This window comes from Urocitellus parryii, chromosome 3 (assembly GCF_045843805.1).
Source record: "Urocitellus parryii isolate mUroPar1 chromosome 3, mUroPar1.hap1, whole genome shotgun sequence".
In the NCBI taxonomy this organism is placed as follows: domain Eukaryota; kingdom Metazoa; phylum Chordata; class Mammalia; order Rodentia; family Sciuridae; genus Urocitellus; species Urocitellus parryii.
Genome location: NC_135533.1, coordinates 84,487,939 through 84,509,568, shown reverse-complemented (window position 1 = coordinate 84,509,568; position 21,630 = coordinate 84,487,939). Strand labels below are relative to the sequence as shown.

At 34.9% G+C, this 21,630-nt stretch overlaps 1 protein-coding gene across 2 annotated transcripts in view; it reads left to right on the top strand.

Annotated features, from left to right (window-relative positions):
• Skap2 (src kinase associated phosphoprotein 2) overlaps window positions 1–21,630 on the top strand; it is a 182,216-nt gene that overhangs the window by 115,360 nt on the left and 45,226 nt on the right. For both annotated transcript variants that reach the window (XM_026400234.2, XM_026400233.2), the window contains exons 7-9: window positions 2,522–2,646; window positions 3,522–3,585; window positions 3,940–4,077. In XM_026400234.2, the coding sequence (XP_026256019.1) occupies window positions 2,522–2,646; window positions 3,522–3,585; window positions 3,940–4,077 (327 nt within the window). The remainder of the gene's footprint in view (window positions 1–2,521; window positions 2,647–3,521; window positions 3,586–3,939; window positions 4,078–21,630) is intronic.

Sequence of the window (21,630 nt, the reverse complement as noted above, 5' to 3'; positions counted from 1 at the left end):
ACTTTTAAAAGTTTTGGCACTTAAGGGAATAAGCTTCTGCTGTGTGTGAAGTTCACTAAGATAAATTATTTTATTAGTCTTTCACAGTTATAGGTAAATGAACCTAGATACCTTCTTTCCTATTCAGTTGGCATTTAACTGGTTTTAACAATCTGTGTCAAATCAACAGATGTTCTTGAAACAGTCTCAGAAAATCCCTTGGAACTAACCTGTATATATAAATTTTTGTGGATAATCATATAATGTTGAAGTTTTCTCTGCCCAGAAGTGAAGCTGATGTGAGGGAGAAGAGCAGGTCTTATTATAGCCATGTCTCCCATTTTATGCCTTGAACTTCTTGTACCATGTTGACTAATGGGAAATATGGCTACTTTATTTTTTTTTATTTTTATTTTTTCACATTTGCATACTGTATGCTTTTTCATAGTTTTATTGGTGCAATATAATAATACATAATGGTGGGATTTTTTGCTTTGTATTCATACATGCATATGCTATAACAGTATAATTTGGCCAATCTCATTCCCCAATACTTCCCCTTTCACTACCTTCCTGCCTCTTTCTTCTACTCTACTGATCTCCCTTCTATTTTAATGAGATTCCCTCCCCCATTTTTCTCGTCCTTTTTCCTCTCTACCTTACACATATGAGAAAAAACATAGGACCCTTGACTCTCTAAGCTACTTTATGATTATGCTTTTACAAATCTATTGAGGAAGAGTTAGGAATTTCCTTCTGTTTAACCTTTCTGGTCCCACACCCTACCCCACTTGGCTGTTCATATGATTCTTTATCCCCAATCAAGCAAGTAGGTTTAAGTATTAGTTTCTTTTTTATTACTTTCACTTGGTTAAACAACATCATCTTTTGTTCTGCAGACTTGGGTCTGTCTTTGGCAGAATGAAGTTTTCTTCTGTTACATCTGATTATTGGCACTGTTTTGTTACTCATCTTCCAGAACACTCTTTTTCCTTATGTTGTATTTTTGTCAGTCCTCCATGTCTATCATATTACCTTTTCTCCCTGTCCTCTTTTACTTGTTTTCCTATAGGCTAAGTGAGATTTTCAAGGTATACATGATCTAGTTTTCAGCAATGTCAATCTTACTTTTTATCACTCCACTTCTAATACATCATTTATTTATCTACTGCATTTTCCAATTCCTTTATATAGTTTTTCCCTTGCTTTGCTGACTTCACTTCAATCTCTACCTGTCTCAGCCCTTTTTATTTATGTTATGTCACTTCATCTTTTATCTCTTTTGTAACTTGTATGTGAATTTTTTCTTTTATAAAAGATGTAAAGCAAGTGAGGGGAGGGATAGGACTGTGGGGATGGGAAGGACAGTAGAATGAGACAGACATTATTACCCTATATACATGTGTGATTACACTACTGGAGTGACTCTGCACCATGCACAGCCAGAGGAATGAGAATTGTGCTCCATTTGTGTACAGTATGTCAAAATGCATTGTACTGTAAAATAAAAAACAAACAAAAAAACCCCAAAAGAAACAAACATGTTAAACAATGGCTAAAGTTTACTTTGATTCTCCTACTTTATTTATAATTTCTACATCTCAAAATCTTACATTTTTTTGTATTATATCTTTCTGACACCTGTCTGCTAGTTTGCTTTTCTTCTTTTACCTAACCTGGGACAATGGCCTATCTGTATAATCTGTAATGTTTATAATAAATAGCATTCATGGTCTCTCTCTGGTTCTCCTCTTAGACTTTAATGGAAGATCTGCTGCATGGCCCTATAATGTGTTCCTGGGAATTTTGTATAAGGTGTATCTGCTAGTATAAATCAGGGTCACCTGATTCTATTGCTTCCTAAAAATCTAGTGCAGGAAGGTCTCCTGTTCCCCGTGGCTTTTCTAAACTCAGTCTTAGCATTGACTGGTTAATAAATCTCAATTTTTGTTATGACTTATAAACTTTTCTACCCTTCTCCAGCCAACTATTTTGTTTTCACATTATAGCTTTTTTGTAATTAGTTTTGTTTTGCTTTGCATTTAAAATTTAGAGCTACATTTGTACCAAGTTTTGTTTTTTAAGAAAATATATTTTGTTTTGATGATGATGGTGGGAAGAGGTTGGTAACAGGAGGTAATGGTTAATGAAACCCAGAAAGTTTCAACTAGACAAGTTTTCAATTGACTTTCTAAATCTGAAAGAGCCAGAGTTGGTAGTGGGTTTGTCTAGCAAGTTCTAAATTCTAGTTCTTATATATTCCCTATATACAAGGGTCTTATATCCACACTTCATGAACAAGACCACAATCCCTGGTTCCCATAGATATCCTTTTTAGATGCAACTGTCTCCAGTATATCTGTATTTTAGAATTAAAAATGATATGTAGAAATGTTATTTAAGCATTACATTACTAAAACATTATGACCAAAATTACTCTTTTCTAAGAATTGACAAAGAAAATCTATATAAAAGAAAATTGACTAAACATTTATATTTGCTGTAGTAAGTAAAATTCTAACTGTGGTTTTATCTTCAACAGACAAACAACAGAAAGGTGAATTTGCAATAGATGGCTATGATGTCAGAATGAATAACACCCTTAGGAAGGATGCAAAGAAAGATTGCTGCTTTGAAATCTCTGCTCCTGATAAACGGATCTATCAGGTTGGAGTTTTTATGTTGCCTTGAAATTAAGTTGATAAGATGTTCTGGTTTCATTTATAGAGACATTAACAGTTTGTTAAAACAGCACTCACTGACATGTTAGTAATAATACAAAAATACTGGTTTTTGTACATTGGACATTCATATAAGAGAAAATACATTTTTAAAAAATTCAGATTACTTCAAGTGATATCTTCTTGAAAAGGATGAAGTGAATATATAATTTATCAATTGCTTTACATGTAGCATTTTATATCTATTTTAATAGAGCTGTATGATTTCCTAAAAGAATTACATAGCAGAAAGAGTGAAATTATCAAAGGAAAAATATTAGAGTGGTAATGCATATTGTATTGCTTAGGGGTGTGGGAGAAAATGAAGATAAAGACACGTATCAGCTCTGCAATTCAAGAGCTATCAGCTAGGCATCAATATGGAATGTATGTTTAATAAGTTTTAAATATCTGAGATTGCAGTTGAAAGCCAGTTAATTAAGTTGTCAGGTAGTGTGTTGGAATCTGACAAGAACATTTTTAAGAAAACTATACCCAGCAGTCTAAAGAAATTCATGGGTGTCTTCTAATTGTCAAGGGCAAATTTTGTTCATCAGTTCTGTCTTTGACATTGATGAAGAGAAGCAGCTTTTTTTCCTGCACAGCTGCCAGCTGCTGATCAGAGTTTCAAATCCATCATCCTCTGCTTCAATTACGTAAATTTGTCAAAATTAACTGTACATTATAAGAAGCATCCTTGCAAGAAAAGTACCACTAGACATGAAAAGAATTACTAATGGTCTTAAAGAAATGATAAGAATTCGACATACTTTTCATTTCTACGGTGGTGATTTGTGTTCTTATTGTTTGTTCTTTTATTAGTTTACAGCAGCTTCTCCCAAAGATGCTGAGGAATGGGTACAGCAGCTGAAATTTGTATTACAAGGTAAGAGCATCAGTTGAACATGTAATCCTGGTCTTAAAATACTAAAAAACTGAGTAGTTTTGGTTTTCATATACAAAAGCTTATTGACTTCAATGAGAATTATAAAGGGAACATGACTGGTTTAATATATAGACTATTTGCTTTAGATATATAAAAGCATCTTTTCCATAAGTGCCAGTTGGCAACTTTAAAATCACATATGTACAAAATGATCAACTTGAAAAATGTTTTAAATGAAGAAGAGTATGCATAAAATATTACTGTCACTTTTTAGGATTGTGCTTATTTAGGAAATTTAATTTATAAAGCCTCTTTTGCATCCCTTTAAAATTTGCTTCGTGAAACATTTTTTAGATATGGAATCTGATATTATTCCTGAGGACTATGATGAAAAAGGAGAATTATATGATGACGTTGAGCATGCTCTACCAATCAGCAACCCACCAACAAGTGGGCAACCAATAGACGATGAAATTTATGAGGAACTTCCAGGTATTTATTATCTGGTGATTCATTTAAGATATTTGGGCTCTTTTTGCACATGCGTGTGTGTGTGTGTGTGTGTGTGTGTGTGTAATTTGTCATCTAGTTGACACTTGAGTAGAAAATGGTAAGCTATTAGGAACAAGGACAAAGAAAATCTTCAAAACCCTATTTTACATAAAGGGTTCTGCTTGAGGTATTTCAAGCGAGTGGATGTTCGATTACAAAAAGTGAATGGAACATTAAAATGAAGCAGATACAGTCCTAATCTCTTGGGACTTTTGGCTCATTAGCATTGTTTATGCTACATAATTTTTTAATTAAAAAATTGACTTGCCTTACAGTTTTTTCCACCGACTCACACATCATTTTTTATTTATACATCTTGGAACTTCCATTAACCAGAAGTTCCATGCACACCCCATATGTCATCAACTTCTGCCTCTTCTTCCTCCTTGCTGTTGTGTGTCCCATTGTTTTGGAGGAATGCTGATGAGCTATAAACACAGGCCTTTTGAGTCTTCTTTACTGATATTTTAGCATCAATATGAAATGAAAGCTTTCTTACTGTAAATTCTCAGGCCTGGTATAGTTAGTGTTCAGATGCCTCAGTATCTGTTGCGTGACACAGAATGACCTATTGGCTAATCCACTTACGATTTTGAGAATCAACCTAAAACAGAAAAGATAGGCATCTGAAATTTAGGATTATTAGGATATAACAACATTTGGGGAATTTATTAGCATTAACCCTCTAAGTTGAAATGCCTTTTTCTGACCATTGAAAAGTCAGTAGTAGAGAAGAAAAAGGGATCATAAGCAAAAGGTGAGATTTAACTAATATCTCATGTAGAGAAGCTATTTTTCTCTTGACTAGAACAATTGAATGACATGATATACACCTTTTAAATTGATTTGAAAATTACTTAAGATGTTCTGAATTAACGTACAAGTGGCATTGCAACACAGTCAGTAAAATCCTAATAGCAAGATCATGGACTTTAGAGTAAAAAAATTTAAATTCTGGGCTGTATCATTTATTGGTTCAATGATCTTATAAGTTAATTTCTTCACCTATAAAATGGGGATAATATCATTGGGAGGCATAAGTGTAATTTAGTACAGTGCTTGAATATTTCTATATTTGGTGGAGCTTTTCATTATAGCTCTCCCTTTCTGGTCATCCTAAGGAAATGACATCTGCCATGGCATCAGTTACCTTATGTAGCAAAGAATATTCTTTGGCTGTTTATTTTTAGTCACACAATTTCATTAATAGTTATTTTAGTCTTCAAAATATTTGAGAGAACTCATGAGATAGGTAAAATGGAAGAGTGTAGTACCTTCGAACATGATATTACTGTCATATACATTCCATCCCTTTAAAGCCTATGGTCACTGTATTATAATTATTGAATTAACTGTAAAATTCTATGATTCTTCAACTTGACTATTCTCTCCCTACTACCTGAAGAAAAAAAAAATCCATCAAGAATAAAGATCAACTATTCATAGTTTTTTTTCCATAATAAAGACCTAGGAAGATCTCTAAGTAGCTTAAAATATAAAACTATGAAACATCTTCTCTAACAACAGCTGTTCTTTCTCATTCTTTTTTGGCCTAAGGCCACATAATTGTTGGAAATAACTGGTTACTCTAAGTAGTGTTACTTCTTGCTGTGGTACTGGGGGAAATTTAAGCTGCTCTGGGATTTCTTTGCCCCTGGCTGGGATCCCCAGTTGCTGTACAAAGTGATTGAGCTTGATAGAGCCTGCAACTGTGCCCCTGGGAAGGGAGCTCTTGGAGGCAGCTGTGGAATGTCTGGTGCTTCTTTCTTCCCCAGTGTAACCCAGAGCCACTTCAACATCTGCACAATTCAGCGTGTTTGTCAAGCCTGAGCCAGCCGCTACAGAGGGGATTTTTTTTTGTAGGGAAGCCCCTAAAGTTATTTCACAGTTAAGAGTTTTTGTTTATTTAAATATCTACAACTAGGAAAGTAACTTTTTTTAATTAAAAAAAAATTCTTTCAGGATAAGAATGAACTTACTGCTTTCATTTCTATGAAGTTTTAATTTAATTTTGAGGCAAAGGTGATAAGAACTGTAAAAATAGAAAAGCATGGAGCCCATGGACAAACTGTTGATATTTTTCCAGTTCTGTACAAAGATCTATGTATCTGTGAAGTCTCACTAGTTCAGTTCCCAGAATTAAATACTACTACCATTTCAACACAATTTTCTGTCAATTTCATATTATTGAAAACTTATCCTCTTAGTTGAAAGACGAGGCCTACAGATGTATTGGAAGAAAAATCTAAGCAGTCAACATGGTACTTTAAATGATAAAGCTCTTTTTCTGGGAAAGTCAAATCTTACTTTAATAAGTGTATTTTTAAAAAAATGAAGTAAACCTTCAGTGTTTAAGTCTCAAGAGTAAGAAGAAGAAAACATTGTTTAAAAAATTGTATTGCAAAATATCCCTTGAAAAATGTCTATAATTCCACGGGAGTGTAAATAGTTTCATTGTAATTGTTTTTCAGTTAGAATATTCTAACTTTATTACAGCACCTTCACTTTAATTTCTTATTCATTAATTTTTAACTAACTTCATAAAAGAATAAAAATAAATTCTGGATTTCTTTGTGCTTAGGGAATTTATATATATGGCAGAAGGGTTGAGGAAATGGTATTTCTGGGGAGTGGTGAAGGTATTTGGCTTTTCTTCAAAGACCCCAATCAATGCTTTCGCATCTTTTATGTTTTATTACTTATTAGCATAAGCCAATTGGGTTTGTATGTATTGTGATATCACTATATTTTTGATTGCACAGCTAATATATTGGTGTGTGTTAAATTATTTTGTAACACAGTAATGAGTTCATTTGGCTTAGCATTTCACAATTTATTGCTCATTTTTTCATCAAAACTATAGAGAAGCATTTTTGTCTGATTTTTAATTCTGAAAATGGGAAGAAATACTTGGGAAATTGTTACAGAAATCAGTCCAGCTTGTTCTTCTAGTGACTGTGTCACTGGATTCCCCCCGCCCCCTGCCACCACTATAACACATACACTTTAATGGCAAGTAATTGTGTAGAAACACCACCAACAAAAAGATTTTTCTAGACAGAGGTGGAATAGAATCATCCTGGTAACAAGAGTAGTAACCACCCATTAGCCTATTAAATCTACAGTTTTCAGGGGAATTGCACTTGAAATGTTTTCTGGCACAGTGGGCTGGAGGAGAGAGGGCAGCAGAAAGCAGGAAGACAAATTTCTATTCCATTAACCTATTTTTTTTAAGTGTGAATTCATTTTTTTATTGCAATGACAGATTGAACTATCTGAGCTAGAAAAGAATGTTTTTATCCTTTGGTTATTCAATTACACTTAAATATATTCAGTCCAGTCATATGTATCTAAAATGGAATAAAAAGTAAAATGCAGCTATAGCTTTTTTTCAATGAAACTATTATATGTACATGAAAAAGAATAGTGTTTGGGTAACTTAAATTTGAAGTAATTTCCAGCAGGTGGGCACAAATGCAAATTTAATCAGAATGGTTACAAAGCCTCAAAATATATTTTAGCTTTATTTTCCTCCTGAATAATTATCATTCACATTACCAAGTAGATGTCAAGGTAATAGGGATCTGGTATCCGGTATTAACATTGTTATGATAGTAGGTTCTAACTTCACCAGTTTTTCTCATTCCTTTTTTGGGATACAATGGAAATTGTCAGTTAACCTTCACAGAAACACATATATTCAACATTTTAATATTGTTAATACAGGTAGCCTGCCAGCATTTTTTCTCAAACAATGGTTCTGAATTATAGTTATTATGGTGATATTGTATCCAGATATATAGTGTGGTAAATATTTTTTCCCAAATGTGTAACTAGTTTGGAGTAAAATTTTTGGATAGTTTCAGTTCCAAACTCTGCTGAGGGTTATCTGAAGTTATTTTAAAAATAGGGAAAATATTCATAACTTAAGGGTCAATGCATGCATATACTATGTTTATATTTTTATCTTTGCCGAATGTAGCTGTGTTTTTAGTGTTATTTATGTTACCTATTTCAGAATATGATTTTGCTTGTCACATAGCTTTTCTCTACTTTGCCACTGGCATTGCAAACAAAATTCTTTTCATTACAAGAGATGATATTAATACATTCTAAAACTCAAAAAACCTGTATGCATGAAAAATATATATTTCTATTGGTAGAGAGATAAAATGACCCATTTTGCAAGCTGTAGTCCTTACCCAGGGAAGATTTTGGCTCCCAGGATACATTTGACCATGTTTGAAGACATTTTTGATAGTTCCAACTAGGGTATGTTTGTGTGTGCTTGCACCTGAGTTATAAACATCTAGTGGGTAGAGGCCAGGGATGCAGCTATAATAAACAAAGAATTATCTGACCCAAAATGTCAGTAGGGCTGAGGTTGTGAAACTTTTTGTTTATCACATTTTAATTCATATCTCTTGAGTTATATAGATTCATAACCCAAGCTCCAGATAAGAGTTTATTCATTTTATGGATATAATGTAGGTTTTCTTACATACATGAAACAAAGTTTACGTAGACTGTTTCTAGGTTATAAAAGAGTAGCTGGACCTACCTGTCACCATTTCCTTCAGGACAGTGTTGAAGTTCTGTCTATTTTAGGGAAGTGAGAAAAATCCAAGGTGGCCACAAAGGCAAACAAAAAGAAAAGTAGGGAAGCATTTTCTCTATTCTTACAAGCTACTGTCTGTGAAGGATGCAAACAACTTTCTTTCTTTGGTTTGTTTGTTTGTTTATTTATTTATTTATTTTGACATGGTAAGTGTTTGGATACTTGGTGTATACTATTAGGATAGGGTTGATTTTTTGAGGCTGACGGGGAAAGACCCACGTGTGGACAAAGGACTGGACCTTAACTAAAGGGAGTCAGGCCAGGTGTGGTGGCACTCGCCTGTAATCCCAGTGCCTAGGGAGGCTGTGGCAGGAGGATCTCGAGTTCAAAGCCAGCCTCAGCAAAAGCGAGGTACCAGGCAACTCAGTGAGACCCTATCTCTTAGTAAAATACAAAATAGGGCTAGGAATGTGGCTCAGTGGTCTAGTGACCCTGAGTTCAGTCCCTGATACCAAAAATATAAAAAATGAGGTAAAATAAAGGGAATCAGGCATCCTGTGGGAATACAAGGCTAAGAAGGTCCAGGGCTACCTGGGATTTGGCAGGTGGCTATAGAAGAACTGAAACTCTTTATGGGAACTGAAGAGAATAGCTCTTCAATTCACTCGAGGTGGTCTTCTGCCCTTGGAGGTGGCCTGGGAGTCTCAGAGGCTGCTCTGTGAAGAGGGTCACACACCTGAGTGGACTTTGCAAGCCACAGAAGCTACTTGTTTATGACTCTATGTTCATGTCTTTTTTGTTATTGTCAAGTCTTGATTTTTAGATATGTACATGTCTATATTTAAAAATATGTCTGTATTTAAAAACAGTTGTCTCTACATACCTGTTTTTAGATTTTAAACCTGTACATACCAGAAAAAAACTAAGTATTGCTGATGAGCATAAAAGAAAAAAAATGGAAGTTGCCCTTACCCAAGTAAACATTGCTAACTGTATGATATGAATCTTTGTCTTTTTTCTTTTGCCTATTAAAATATACAAATACATAAACACAAATTTTAAAGCAAAATGATATCTTTCTTTGTATTTACTTTCTTCTACCCTTTTAAAAATTTTTTCCTTTGGTTTTCTTCCTACTTTCTTATTACTTTGTCTTTTCTCATTCACTTATTTTCTTCACTTTCTTCACCTTTTTCTGTTTCCATCCTTCTTTTCTTTCTTGCTTTAATTTCCTTTAGTTCATAAATTTTCCTGGGCACTTACTATGTGCCAGGCTTTTTATCTACTTCACCATCCTTACACAGGCCTCGAAAGGGTGTCGCTACCCCTTTCTGGCCCATTCCTTGACTTACTACCTCTAATTCTTCATGATTATTTATATCTTATGTATACATACTGTATTCATGTCTCATGAATTTGCTGTTTTGCTTCTCTGGCATAGGAATCCTGTGCTCCAGCAGATAGTTTCAAAACTAGCTTGTGTCTTATAGTCATTGCACTTTCTTTCAAGCCATCATCCACTTCCCTCTTCCTGTCCACTCCGTCTTACCTCTACTTCCCCCACCCATACACCCAGAATACCTTTCACTCTGTCTGTGACTAGTAGGTCATAGATCTAGAGCAAGGACTTAGCAGGGAAATGTACATCATTTTGAATCCCAGCTCCACCCCTTACTATGTGTTTCAGCCAGAAGAGTAAACACAGAAGACAGGTGCAAGAAACAGTAGTAAACATACAAACAGGTAAAGTGAGTCAGTAACTTCATCTATTGCTTATTTCTAAATGAGCCTGATTTTAACTCAATTCAGCCAACAATTAAAAAGTTACATAGAATAAGATGGAGGCATAGGTAATAAAAGCGTCCAAAGTACTGTCCTATTTAGGAGAAAGGAGAAAAGAAGAAATGAGTAGTAGCTTTTGTCCTTGTTGGGAAATTTAGAAGTAGGAATTACATTTTAAAAATTCACAACTTAAAAATAGAACTAAAAATGCAATTTTAAGTTACCCAAAGCAATAGAAGGGATATTAAAAGTGTCTACATAAGAATTTTTTAACCCCAAAGAAGGCAGGGGATGGGAAATAAAGGAGCAAAGAGAAAATATGATAAAAATATAAGACTTACTATAAAAAGTAATTATAATACATGTAACTTGATTAAATCAATCTATTAAAAGAAATTATCACATTGGGCATTTTTTTAAAATCTAAAAGTACTCTTCTTAGAGCAGTTAGACCTGAAATAAAAACCACATAGAAATTTTCAAAGCAAGGAAAGGGAAATAAATATTTCAGACAATCCTTTCTATAGAAAGCTACTATAGCAATCCTGTACTTTAAGACATAGCAATGGTAAGATTATAAAATACTACATAATAACTGTAAAATAATAAGCTTTAAATCAGTAATATAAAAATAAGCTTTAAATCAATAATACAAAGACTTGAAAACAAATTTGACAAATCCTCAGTCATAGTAGGAAATTTTAACATACCACTTTTAGAGCCTAGTAGACCAAGGAAGCAAAGCATTAGTAAAAATATGGAAGATTTTAACCACAAAATTAGTGACCTTGGTCTAATATATTTAAAAACATATAAAATCAGTCTTATAAATAGTGGAGAATTTCTGTTCTTTCAGTATACATTAGAATAATCATGGAAACTGATGGCACATAAATCACAAATCCTAGCAAATTTCAGTGAACCTTTATCATACAGACTATATTCTTTACAATGAAATTTCATTATGAGAGACAACTCTATTAAGAAAATTAAAAATACCTCAATATCCCTATGTTTGGAGGCTAAAAAGTAAACTCCTAAATAGCTTATGAGCTAAAAGAGAAAGAAATGCAGTGGAAATGTCAAAATGTGTAGTTCTGAAAGAGAATGAAAATAGTACAGATAAAAACTTTTGGCATTGTGCTTTCAACTGTATTTAGGGGGGTTACAGTGATGAATAAGCCAAATGGGAGAATTAATCACCCAAGAACTGGATATGAGAGAGCAATCTGAAAAGCAACTGTAAGTGCACTAAGAATGTGTAAAGAGAGAAAAGAAGGAAATGGAAACTTTACCAAGAGAAAAGGACCCTACCAAAAAAGGATCAGACTTGCTTTTAAAGAACCCAGTAGATTCACTAGAAATTATTGATGGTTTGGATTATTTATTGTCTGAATTCTAAATTTTCAGGTACATATATTTATATTTCTTGGAGAATCAGAATATGTATTGAAACATCTGAAGCAGAAGGTTAACAAATGTCACCCACTAGTCAGACAAAAATGTTGACATTTATAAAGCAAGAAGAAAAATTACACTAATGGAGCTGGACTATTAAGATTTTTCTTGTGAACCTTATATTCTTCAATCCTAACACTGTGCCAGAAGGTCAGATATCCACACTGCAGGTTTTGTGTCAGAACAAAACTTAATATCATTTGCCACCAAGAAACCTCAACAATTAGTTCAAAGGCCCAGCTTCTCACTACCTTCATATCAGACGTTTTAACTGGAGTCTTCATTCTGCAGATATGATTTGCCTCCCAAGCAGAATAAACAAATCATAGCTGACTTTTTCTTTTAACTCCTGCATGTTTTTGGAAGACAGGATATGATAAAATTTGTGGTAGCTTCACAAAAATTTAATTGCTTTTTTAGGTCCTAGACACAAGCACGTGTGCGTATGTGCACACACACCCGGGCGCAAATACACACATCTCTAAAGACAGACTGCAGCAGGAGAGTATCAAGCTTCACTATTTTTGCAGATAGGTCAGCTGGGAATATCAACTTCCTAAGAGTATTTGGCTGCTTACTTTAAAGCAAAGATTAATAAGAATGGACAAGTTCAACAAAATGTCAGTGATAAATATAAGCACTCTTCATATCTGGCCTCACAAGTACTCAGTTGAGTGGTGCAAAGCTTTCAACAAAGTGGGAAAAAATCCAATCTAACTTAATTAAGCCTAAGTGAAATTTTACCTTGATTTTGTTTCAAAGAAAACATTATTTCATAGATCTGTTCCTCTTTCTTAGAACTTCATTAGAATTCTTATAAGGAAACGACAGCTCCTTATAGCTACTTATTATCTATTGGCCCCTTTGTTCCTTATCCAGAAGTTGAGATGGGCTAGAAAATGTTTTCTCATAGAAGAACGAGGAGATTAAGTTGCAGAGTCTGAGTGGCATTCTCAAGCTGTCTTTGAACCAGATCCTGAATCCCCTACCTGCTTGTCTCGACCTCTTTCCACTTTTGTGATCACAGTTCACGGAACTATAACCTCACTCTGCTTTCTTTAGCACACACAGTCTTGGGAGCTCTCTTTGTGCCCTGTCTCCTCTCTTTTCCTGCTCACTCACTAACCCCTGGTAGTTTGGTTTTCTGTCCTGATCCCTAACTAAACCAGCTCCTGCAGAAGTCACCAGTACGCCCCTAATCACTAGTCCTGCATCTCACCTTGATCTCTGGAAATTTAGCCTTTCTGGCCACCCCTTTGGTCCTCCTGTTGCCTTCCCTGTTTGTTTTCTTGGTACGTATAATATTTGTACATAAACATCTCAGCATGTTAGATTTCCTAATGCTTACTGATTCTGATTATTTCAAATTATTCATTTTCCAGTATATTCTTTATTTCTTTAATGAAACTTTTTGTTTCTATTTTGCCTTAGGTTCTTATTATTCTTCACATCAGACATTCTTATTATTATGTATTTCATTCATCCAATGAATATTTATCGAAAGCATGCCAGAATCTGTTCTTGGTGTTGGGAGTTTAAGCATGAAAAAGGCAGATGTGGTCTCTACTAAGATAATTACAGATTGTAGAAAGTGCTGTGAGGGAAGATAAGAGGATGATGGGTGAAGGAGTGACCATTTTATATTCTGCAGTCAGGGAAGAGGTGACATTTCAATGCAAAAAAAAAAAAAAAACAAGCAAATTCTTTTCAGGCACAGAGAACACCAAGTGTCAGGGCACCGGGGCTGGACAGTGCGGGAGTGTTCAGGACACAGACAGATGGCATAGCTGTGAGGCAGAGAGAGGTTAAACTGAGATTGGGAAGGGACGCTGGAGCCAGGAAAGGCAAGACCTTGTAGGACAGAATCACAGCCCCGTGTGTATACTTGACACTTTGAAAAACCTGCACTGAATTTTTAAAGTGAGGCTCATGTGTACAATGACGTGAGATTTCACACATACATCAAATACCGTTTATTACGATGTGCTTTAATGTGATGAAGATTTTGTATTTGGAAAGCTCTTTCTCTTTTTATACGTTTTTTCTCTGGGCAACTTTATACCTTCAAGTACCACTACATGTAGATGCATACATTAGAGCAAAGAAGAAGACCTTCACTGGGAAGCTAGCTCATCAAAAGAACATTAGATAATATGATGATAATTTTAATGGTAAGGGTTAACCCTTAGTATGTGCTGTATGTGCCAGGTACTTTCCTAAGTATTATCTCACTTAATAATTTATATACTTTATGGTATCAGTACTATTACTATTTCTGTTTTACAGGTAAGAAAACTGAGGCACAGAAAGACTCAACTTACATAGAGTCATAAACTGGGAAATGGCAGAGTTGGAATTCCAACCTAGGCATTCTGACTCTGGAGGTCAAGTTCGCTTAACCAATAGTTTATTGTCTCTCAATAGAAATTTGGTAAGAATCACCTCGTTCTTAGCCATCAAGTAAACATGCACTGGCACATATGTTAAAAAGACACTAGGAAGATGGCATACTGACCATATCTCATCTTCACATTGGGCCTCTCTTCTGAGCTCTGGCCTCATTTCAAGTAACTATATTCTATCATGTCATACTCATATTTAAGATCAAGCTCACCATCTTCCTTACAAATACAGCTTTCTACTTTATTTTCTATTTCTGTTAATAGAATCATTAGTCATTCCAGATTTTTTAAAAAAAATTTAAAGAACCTTAAACCCATCCTGACTCCTTCCTTGGTCACCTCACTTCCCCCAGTCAAATCAGTTACCAGTTATTACTGATCCTGCTTCTAAGATATCATCCATCTCTGGCTCTCCATTCACTCAAGTTTATTGATTTCTCACCTGGATCATTACAAGTGTTCCTGAGTGCTCTCCCCACTTCCTGAGGCTGTATCTATTTCTCTTTCTCCAACCAAACCTGATCCATTCTACACACTACCAAGAGATTGATCTTAGAATATATAGCATGTTCATATTAATCCTTTGTTCAGTAACTTTTTTGGATCCCCAATCCCGAGTGGACCAAGTTCAAACTCACTGGCCAGGCCAAATTCCAGTCTGCTGCTCAAACCCTTGATGCTCCAGACAGAATGAACTTTCACTAATCCTTGATCCTGCACTGTGATTTATCTTGGTGCCTTATTCTAAATCAGTGTGCTGAGTTAAAGAATTAGTTCAAGGACATAAATCACAATAATTATGGATAAAACAGGGGTTTTTTTTTTGTTTTTCCATCCACACTGTCCTTGACCATCACTACTGTTTTTTTTTTTCCTCATCTATGTTACTATGTATAAGGTATAGTATAGATGCTATGATGGTGGGTAAATAGCACCTGTCCTCAAATATGCCATAATTTAATTATAGAATCAGGTTTATGAAATCTAAGTATTTTGAAAAAAAAGCTGATTAAAATTTGTATCACTTTTGGCAATTTTAAAGTGTAATGTTCTGTGTTCACACCTCTGTGGAACCTTTATAGTCACCACATCAGCAACAATATAGATCTGTGTATTTATGATACCATTCTATATTATTAGTATAAATACAGCATTTACTCAAAATCTACTAAGAAATCTCATGATCATTCTATAAAAAAATCTGAATTCCCTTGAGATTCTCTATCTTCATTAGGCATAGTATGATATTTTTATGAGTACAAGATGGCATAATACCCAACACAGTACAGTATATAGAATAAGAGAATTTGGTATTATTCTCCAGCATCATTCTGGGCACATCCAGAATGTTATCTAAATGCTTGGAGATACCATGTATAAAAGAATTCAAAACCAGTTACTAATTTTTGAGTTAAGGGGAAAATATTTTCAAGAAAAAGAATTCCGAAGTTTCTTAAGTCGTATTTTTCTGCTGCTTCAAAATGCCCAGTGGCTCTCCAGTGCCCATGGAGCACTTATTCCTAACTGTGGCATCCAGAGGTCTTCCCCACAGTGTGACAGAGTCTCACATTCTAGCCTAGTCCTGATTACTGTGTAGTACATCTTCTGTTTCAACAAGCTAATTAGTTCCTTGTTCCCCTGCAGGCATTCCATCCTTTTAAAACCTCACATTTTTGGTCACACCTTCCTATCTTCATGGAATGCTCTTGTTCAGTTTCTAGCCAGATTCTTCCCACTTTCCTAGATCAAATCCCAACTCCCCAGAAAAGCTTCTTGTGCACATCCCAGCATGAAGTGACCTGTGCCTCTCTAAACTTTGGCAGCACCATTCATCTGAGAATTAACCTCTTAGGACTTTACGACCATTTTTATTATTGATATCTCCTGTTTTACAAATTTCACTTTTCATGTGATTATTTGGCAAGAAAGCAAATGGGTAGATCATTATAACTTATCTTGATTATATTTACAAGCCCCTAAAGATTGAAATCTTTTATTTCTTGGCATATCCTTTACATAAGTACCCAAGAATTCAGTACTAATACTTTGCTCCTAAGAATTCAATAACTAATACCTGAGTAGTGCAAAATTAGAAAATCCCATCAGTCAAATTAAGAGAAATCTTCTCTATGGTGATTGTTTTCTTAATAATACATCAATTATTGCAGAATCCCAAAAGAATTACTAAACATTGTACTATTGATGGTGAATTGAAGTAGAACTTCATTAAAATCTAACATTACCATTCCAGTGAGCATAATCTCTAATAAATAAGGTTATGAAACATAATACATTGAGTGATGAAAAGCTCTAATATCATCAACATTTTGTACCATTAAAGATAGATCATGTACTGTGAGCAACAGGACCAACTGAGCTCCTAGCTCCCCATGGAGGGCCAGTCATCTCAAGCGAGACATTTCCCAGGAAATGACATGTTCCTTTAGCTCCCACTCATTCATTAAGGGTCATAGGTAACGTAGATCTAAAGAGCACAGGATCATAATGAAGACTTTGAAAAGCTGACATCTGCAAAGATAGATATTGTAGAACTTAATGTAACCAGTAAGCAAATGGTGAATGTTTTGTGTAAAAATAATCTCAGATATGAAAAGTTGCATAAGCAGCTTAAAGTATGGTAAAAGGAGGTTAATAGCCAATGATTGGATAAATGCTGGGAAAATATTTAAAAATGATCTCTCAAGCTACTGTGTGATTCTGTGGACACAGAGAAGCCATGGACAGGCCTAGAAAAAGAGGAAGGCTGTGGTCAAGATTCACTTTATCCACTCCTAATACCAACCATGGCATACTTTAATCCCCATTTCCCTTCTCCACATCTTTCCTTTCAATTAAGTTTACTCCTTTCCACAGACCTCTGCTTGTGAGTCCTGCTCCTGATTTCACATTGTCTATTATACTCATTCACCAGATAACCTCATCTTATTTCCCTGATCTGCCTCTTTTTCTCCTGAAATTACCTGGCATCTCAGTTTTTCCTGGAAACTTAACCCAATTAGGTGGTCAAGGTGAAGGTCATCTACACCTATAAAAAAATATCCTCTATCCCCATATTGTTTAAGACTTAAGCATAGAGGCTGAAGTTGTAGCTCAGTGAGAGAGAACTTGCCTAGCACAGGTGAAGCACTGGGTTCAATTCTCAGCACCACATAAAAACAAATAAATAAAATAAAGTTTAAATTTTTTTAAAAAAAAGACTTAAGCATAAAAGACAGGAACCTCCAAACATGTTGATATACATGTGAGTTCTGAGCCTTATTACTTCAGAATTCATTTCAAAGTATTCTGAAAAGATCAACTAAAATTCTAAAAAATGAACTGAAAAGAAAGGCAGAAAAAGTGAAACGTGAAATAAGAAAAGCAAAAAAAAAAAATTTTTTTTTTTTTTTTTTAGTATTAGCACTTCCTGTATTCATGTAACAAATATTAATGAGGCAGTTTTGATGCCAGGCACTGTGCTGGACACTAAGGACAGATGTTAACCACTATAACTCAGAGTTTGTTAAGCAGAAAGAAATGTAACAAATAACAAGAAATGGTTATGAAAAGTAACCAGAGACCAAAGAGAAGCTGATAAAGAACCAGAGGTGCAAACAGTAGGTGAGATAACTGAAAGGGCCTATTCAATGCTGCTCATTCCCAGCGGGCAGTATGTGGTTCTGAACACCTGCAGAGCATTCTGAAGATGAAAGTGAAATGATTAAGGCAAAGGAGTTTATTAAACAAAGGCCCTTCAAAAAAGGTTTGGATGGGGTAATTATTGGTATATCTGAAAGAGGCCAGATTGAACCTATTCAATTTTACAGAGAAAAAGGGGAATTTATATACATGAAAGGATTTAAGAATTATTAAAAAAATACTTTTAAAAACAACTCTTAAATTACTTTTAAAAGCAACTCTTAAATCCCCTTAACATTTCAATAAGAATTTTTTTTTGTTTCAAAACAATGAAAAAATACTTTCCAAAAGAAGTGGTAGAAGAAACCCCATTGCTTGAGATATTAAAAACCAGATGGTCCGAAGTCCCAGAAAATATTCACATGGGTTCCATTCTTCACTGGGTGAAAGCAGAGAGACCAGCTTCATGTAATATATGGTTTGCATCTCTAGCTTAGCAATGCTATGAAAATAAGGATTTGCATTTTCTTGAACTTTCCCTTAATTTCGTGGCCCTCCCCTGTGCTCTTACAGTGTTCGGTGTTCACTTCTGTTAGAGCTTGCCTCACAGGAATTGCCTGTTAGCTTGGCCACTGGGCCATTCTTCTTCTCGCTTCACATGTCATGAGCTTATAGGGTTTTCTCCCTGTCCCTAGGGACTACTGTGCACTATGGGTTCTGGAACCTGCTCCCCTTACATCATGATTCTGCATTTGTTTCCACCAGATCCTTGGGAGTTTCACAATTTTTATGTTGAATTTCTTGGCTTGGGCACACCACACTTGAAGGTTACGTAAATTTGGACCTCCAATTGTAGAGAGTTGGAGTTTGATTTCTCACAGAAACCCCAACATCACCAACATTTTCTGGAACTGAGAAAAGATAAAAAGTTTCCTGTGGCTACCCAGGAATGGCAGGGCGGAGGAGGGTCTTACTTGCAGCTGTCTGTTCTCACAGGCCCAAAGCTTTGTCTCCTGTATCCGTGAAGATGTTCCAACTCCAGCCTTTCCATCCTGCAAATAGTGTGTCCCTTTGAGCAAATGGGGAAAAACAAGTTTGTTTCAACTTGGTGTTGCTAGAGGTTGAATTCTTAGCCATAAGTAATCACTACAAAGACACTACAGTAGATACTTAATTATAGGTACTTGATTTATAAATTTAATTCAAGTTAAATAAACAAAATTCTGAATATGTACTGTGGGCAAGGCTCCATGCGAGGTGCCTAATATCCTCTCTCCTGAGAACTGATGAGCTTTAACGTTTAATATTAATTACTTCTTGACAAGAAGACATTTTTGTTGAATTTATGAAGGAAGAGATCTTAAGTGGCTATTGAATTTACGAAGTAAATGATCCTATATAGCTGCTTAATGCCACTTAGGGTAAAAATGACATTTGTATATAAAAAGAATTATAGAAGTTATATCAAGGTAGAGATCCATCCAGATCCAACTATGGACTTTGATTTTTTTTCAGCTAAGAATAACACATATTTGCAATGTAAGTCATGTTAAATCAGGTTAATGTTGTGACTTTAGAATAGGTCTTAAAAATGGAGTTGGCATTCCAATCAACTCCAGTCCTTCTAATTTAAATAACTTATTTTATGCCCTATGCCAATCAATCATTTTCTCCCCCAGAAAGTCAAACCAGTTTTTACACTATTCATTTGTAAAACTTACATGACATAAACATTATGTGACAGAAGTTGTTTGTTATTAAGAGAGAGAATATCGTCTCAAAGAAGCTTGTCATCTGGAAATAGGAAAAATCACACAAAGTAATTTTATTTGTATCATGGCTTCTTCACTGTTGACTACATTTGTGACAGCAGATTTCATACTAAATATTAACAATATTTTGTTTATGCTTGAATGTGCTACAGTAGGATGTAGACTTTATTCAGAATTTTCCTGGTTAGAAAGAAGACTGTTCAGTTAAATGATATACTTGTGGGATGGTGACAAAGAATTATAGACATTATGTATCTAAGAAAAGTAGATTGACACTTTGGTGTCACAATTTTTTTTCTTTTCAGTACAGGGGATTGAGCCCAAGGCCTTGAACATGCTATGCATCCACTCAGGCACTGAGCTGCATCCCCAGCCCTTCTCACTTTATTTTGAAACTGGGTCTTGCAAAATTATCCAGGCTGGACTCAAATTTACAATCCCTTGCCTCAGCCTCTCGAGTAGCTGGGATTACAGGCATGCACCACCACACCTGGCTTGACGTCAAAAATTTTGAAGTTTCACTTTCCCCTTGAAACTTATAAAATTCCTGTTTGGGGAGGTTTAAAAAAAGGCAAAATATTCACAATTTCATTTGATTCAAACTAATAGAAACACTAGTTATCAGCGGGCGCAGGCTTTAGGAAGTCATGGATATTAACATAAATAGTATGATTATAATGAATGAGCTGTGGAGACAGTTAATCTATTTGCTGGAAAGAGTTATTATTGGACTTTTATATAGGTCATAAAGTCAGGCTCATTTTCAAGAACTAATACAATAAGAAAAATTGACATATTTTGTTTGAATTTCTTGTGGTGTTGAAACAAGTCTTATTTGTAAATTTTGATGTAATTTTGATGAGATGTTTTTTAAAGAACTTTTGCATTGTGTTGAGTCTTTTGGTTTGAGAAATGTGAATGTGGGTGTCTATGATTTGTTTTGTTTGGATTTTTCTGTTCAATATGTGAAAATACCCATGAGACAGACTCCTGCTGAATATTTGGTCCCCATGTCATCAGTGCTGTGAGTGCACGTTGTGAATTGTTTAAACATTGTTGAATCCACTGTGGGTTGGCAAGAAGCATCTGGGAGCCAGACCTTTCCTGTGGACACATGCCAAGTGGTGGATTGTATTTCCTCACTACAGTGAACTATATCGAGATAATTTTTCTTCTTGAGTTTTTTAATCCAGAAATTATTTTCCAAAGCTAAGTAAAGGATCATATGATAAAATCATTTATAAGAAACCTACCTGAATTCTGTAACCACTGGTTGATTACCACTTTTCTTTAGCATACATGTAAACAAATCATGCAGTTGGACCACATGCAGATAGTTAACATTATGATCCTAAGTAGACTGTTTGGGAAAGTTCATATTGTTCTTTCATATATTCTCTTTAAATCAATAGTTTACTCTAAGCAAGGACAATAAACATTGAATGACCATTTAAATACTGTAGTTGGGCATGCCATTAAATTTACATGTTTGATTGCATATGTAATTAGATGGAACTAAAACCCTAAATTACATTTTATGTAATGTACGTAATTATAGCATAACATTTATTCTAACTAAAAGTGCCAGAAAAAGTTTATTAAATGTTATATTAAACTTAGAAAATATAAGCAGTTGTGATTTGGGGATGAGAAAACAAGAATGCTGTATCATACTTGAAAATAGACAATAGGTTAGTTTTAGAGCACTGATTGCCTGACCCCAGGCCCCTAAACTGGTACTTCATTTGCTACCCTGGGACACTCTAAACAGAGACCTTGAAAAAAGTCACATCTGGTTTGCCCACAGTGTACAATGAGAACACCTTGGCTCTTTTACATAAGAGCAGATGCTTTGTTTATGTTGGCTTTATTTCTGGAATCC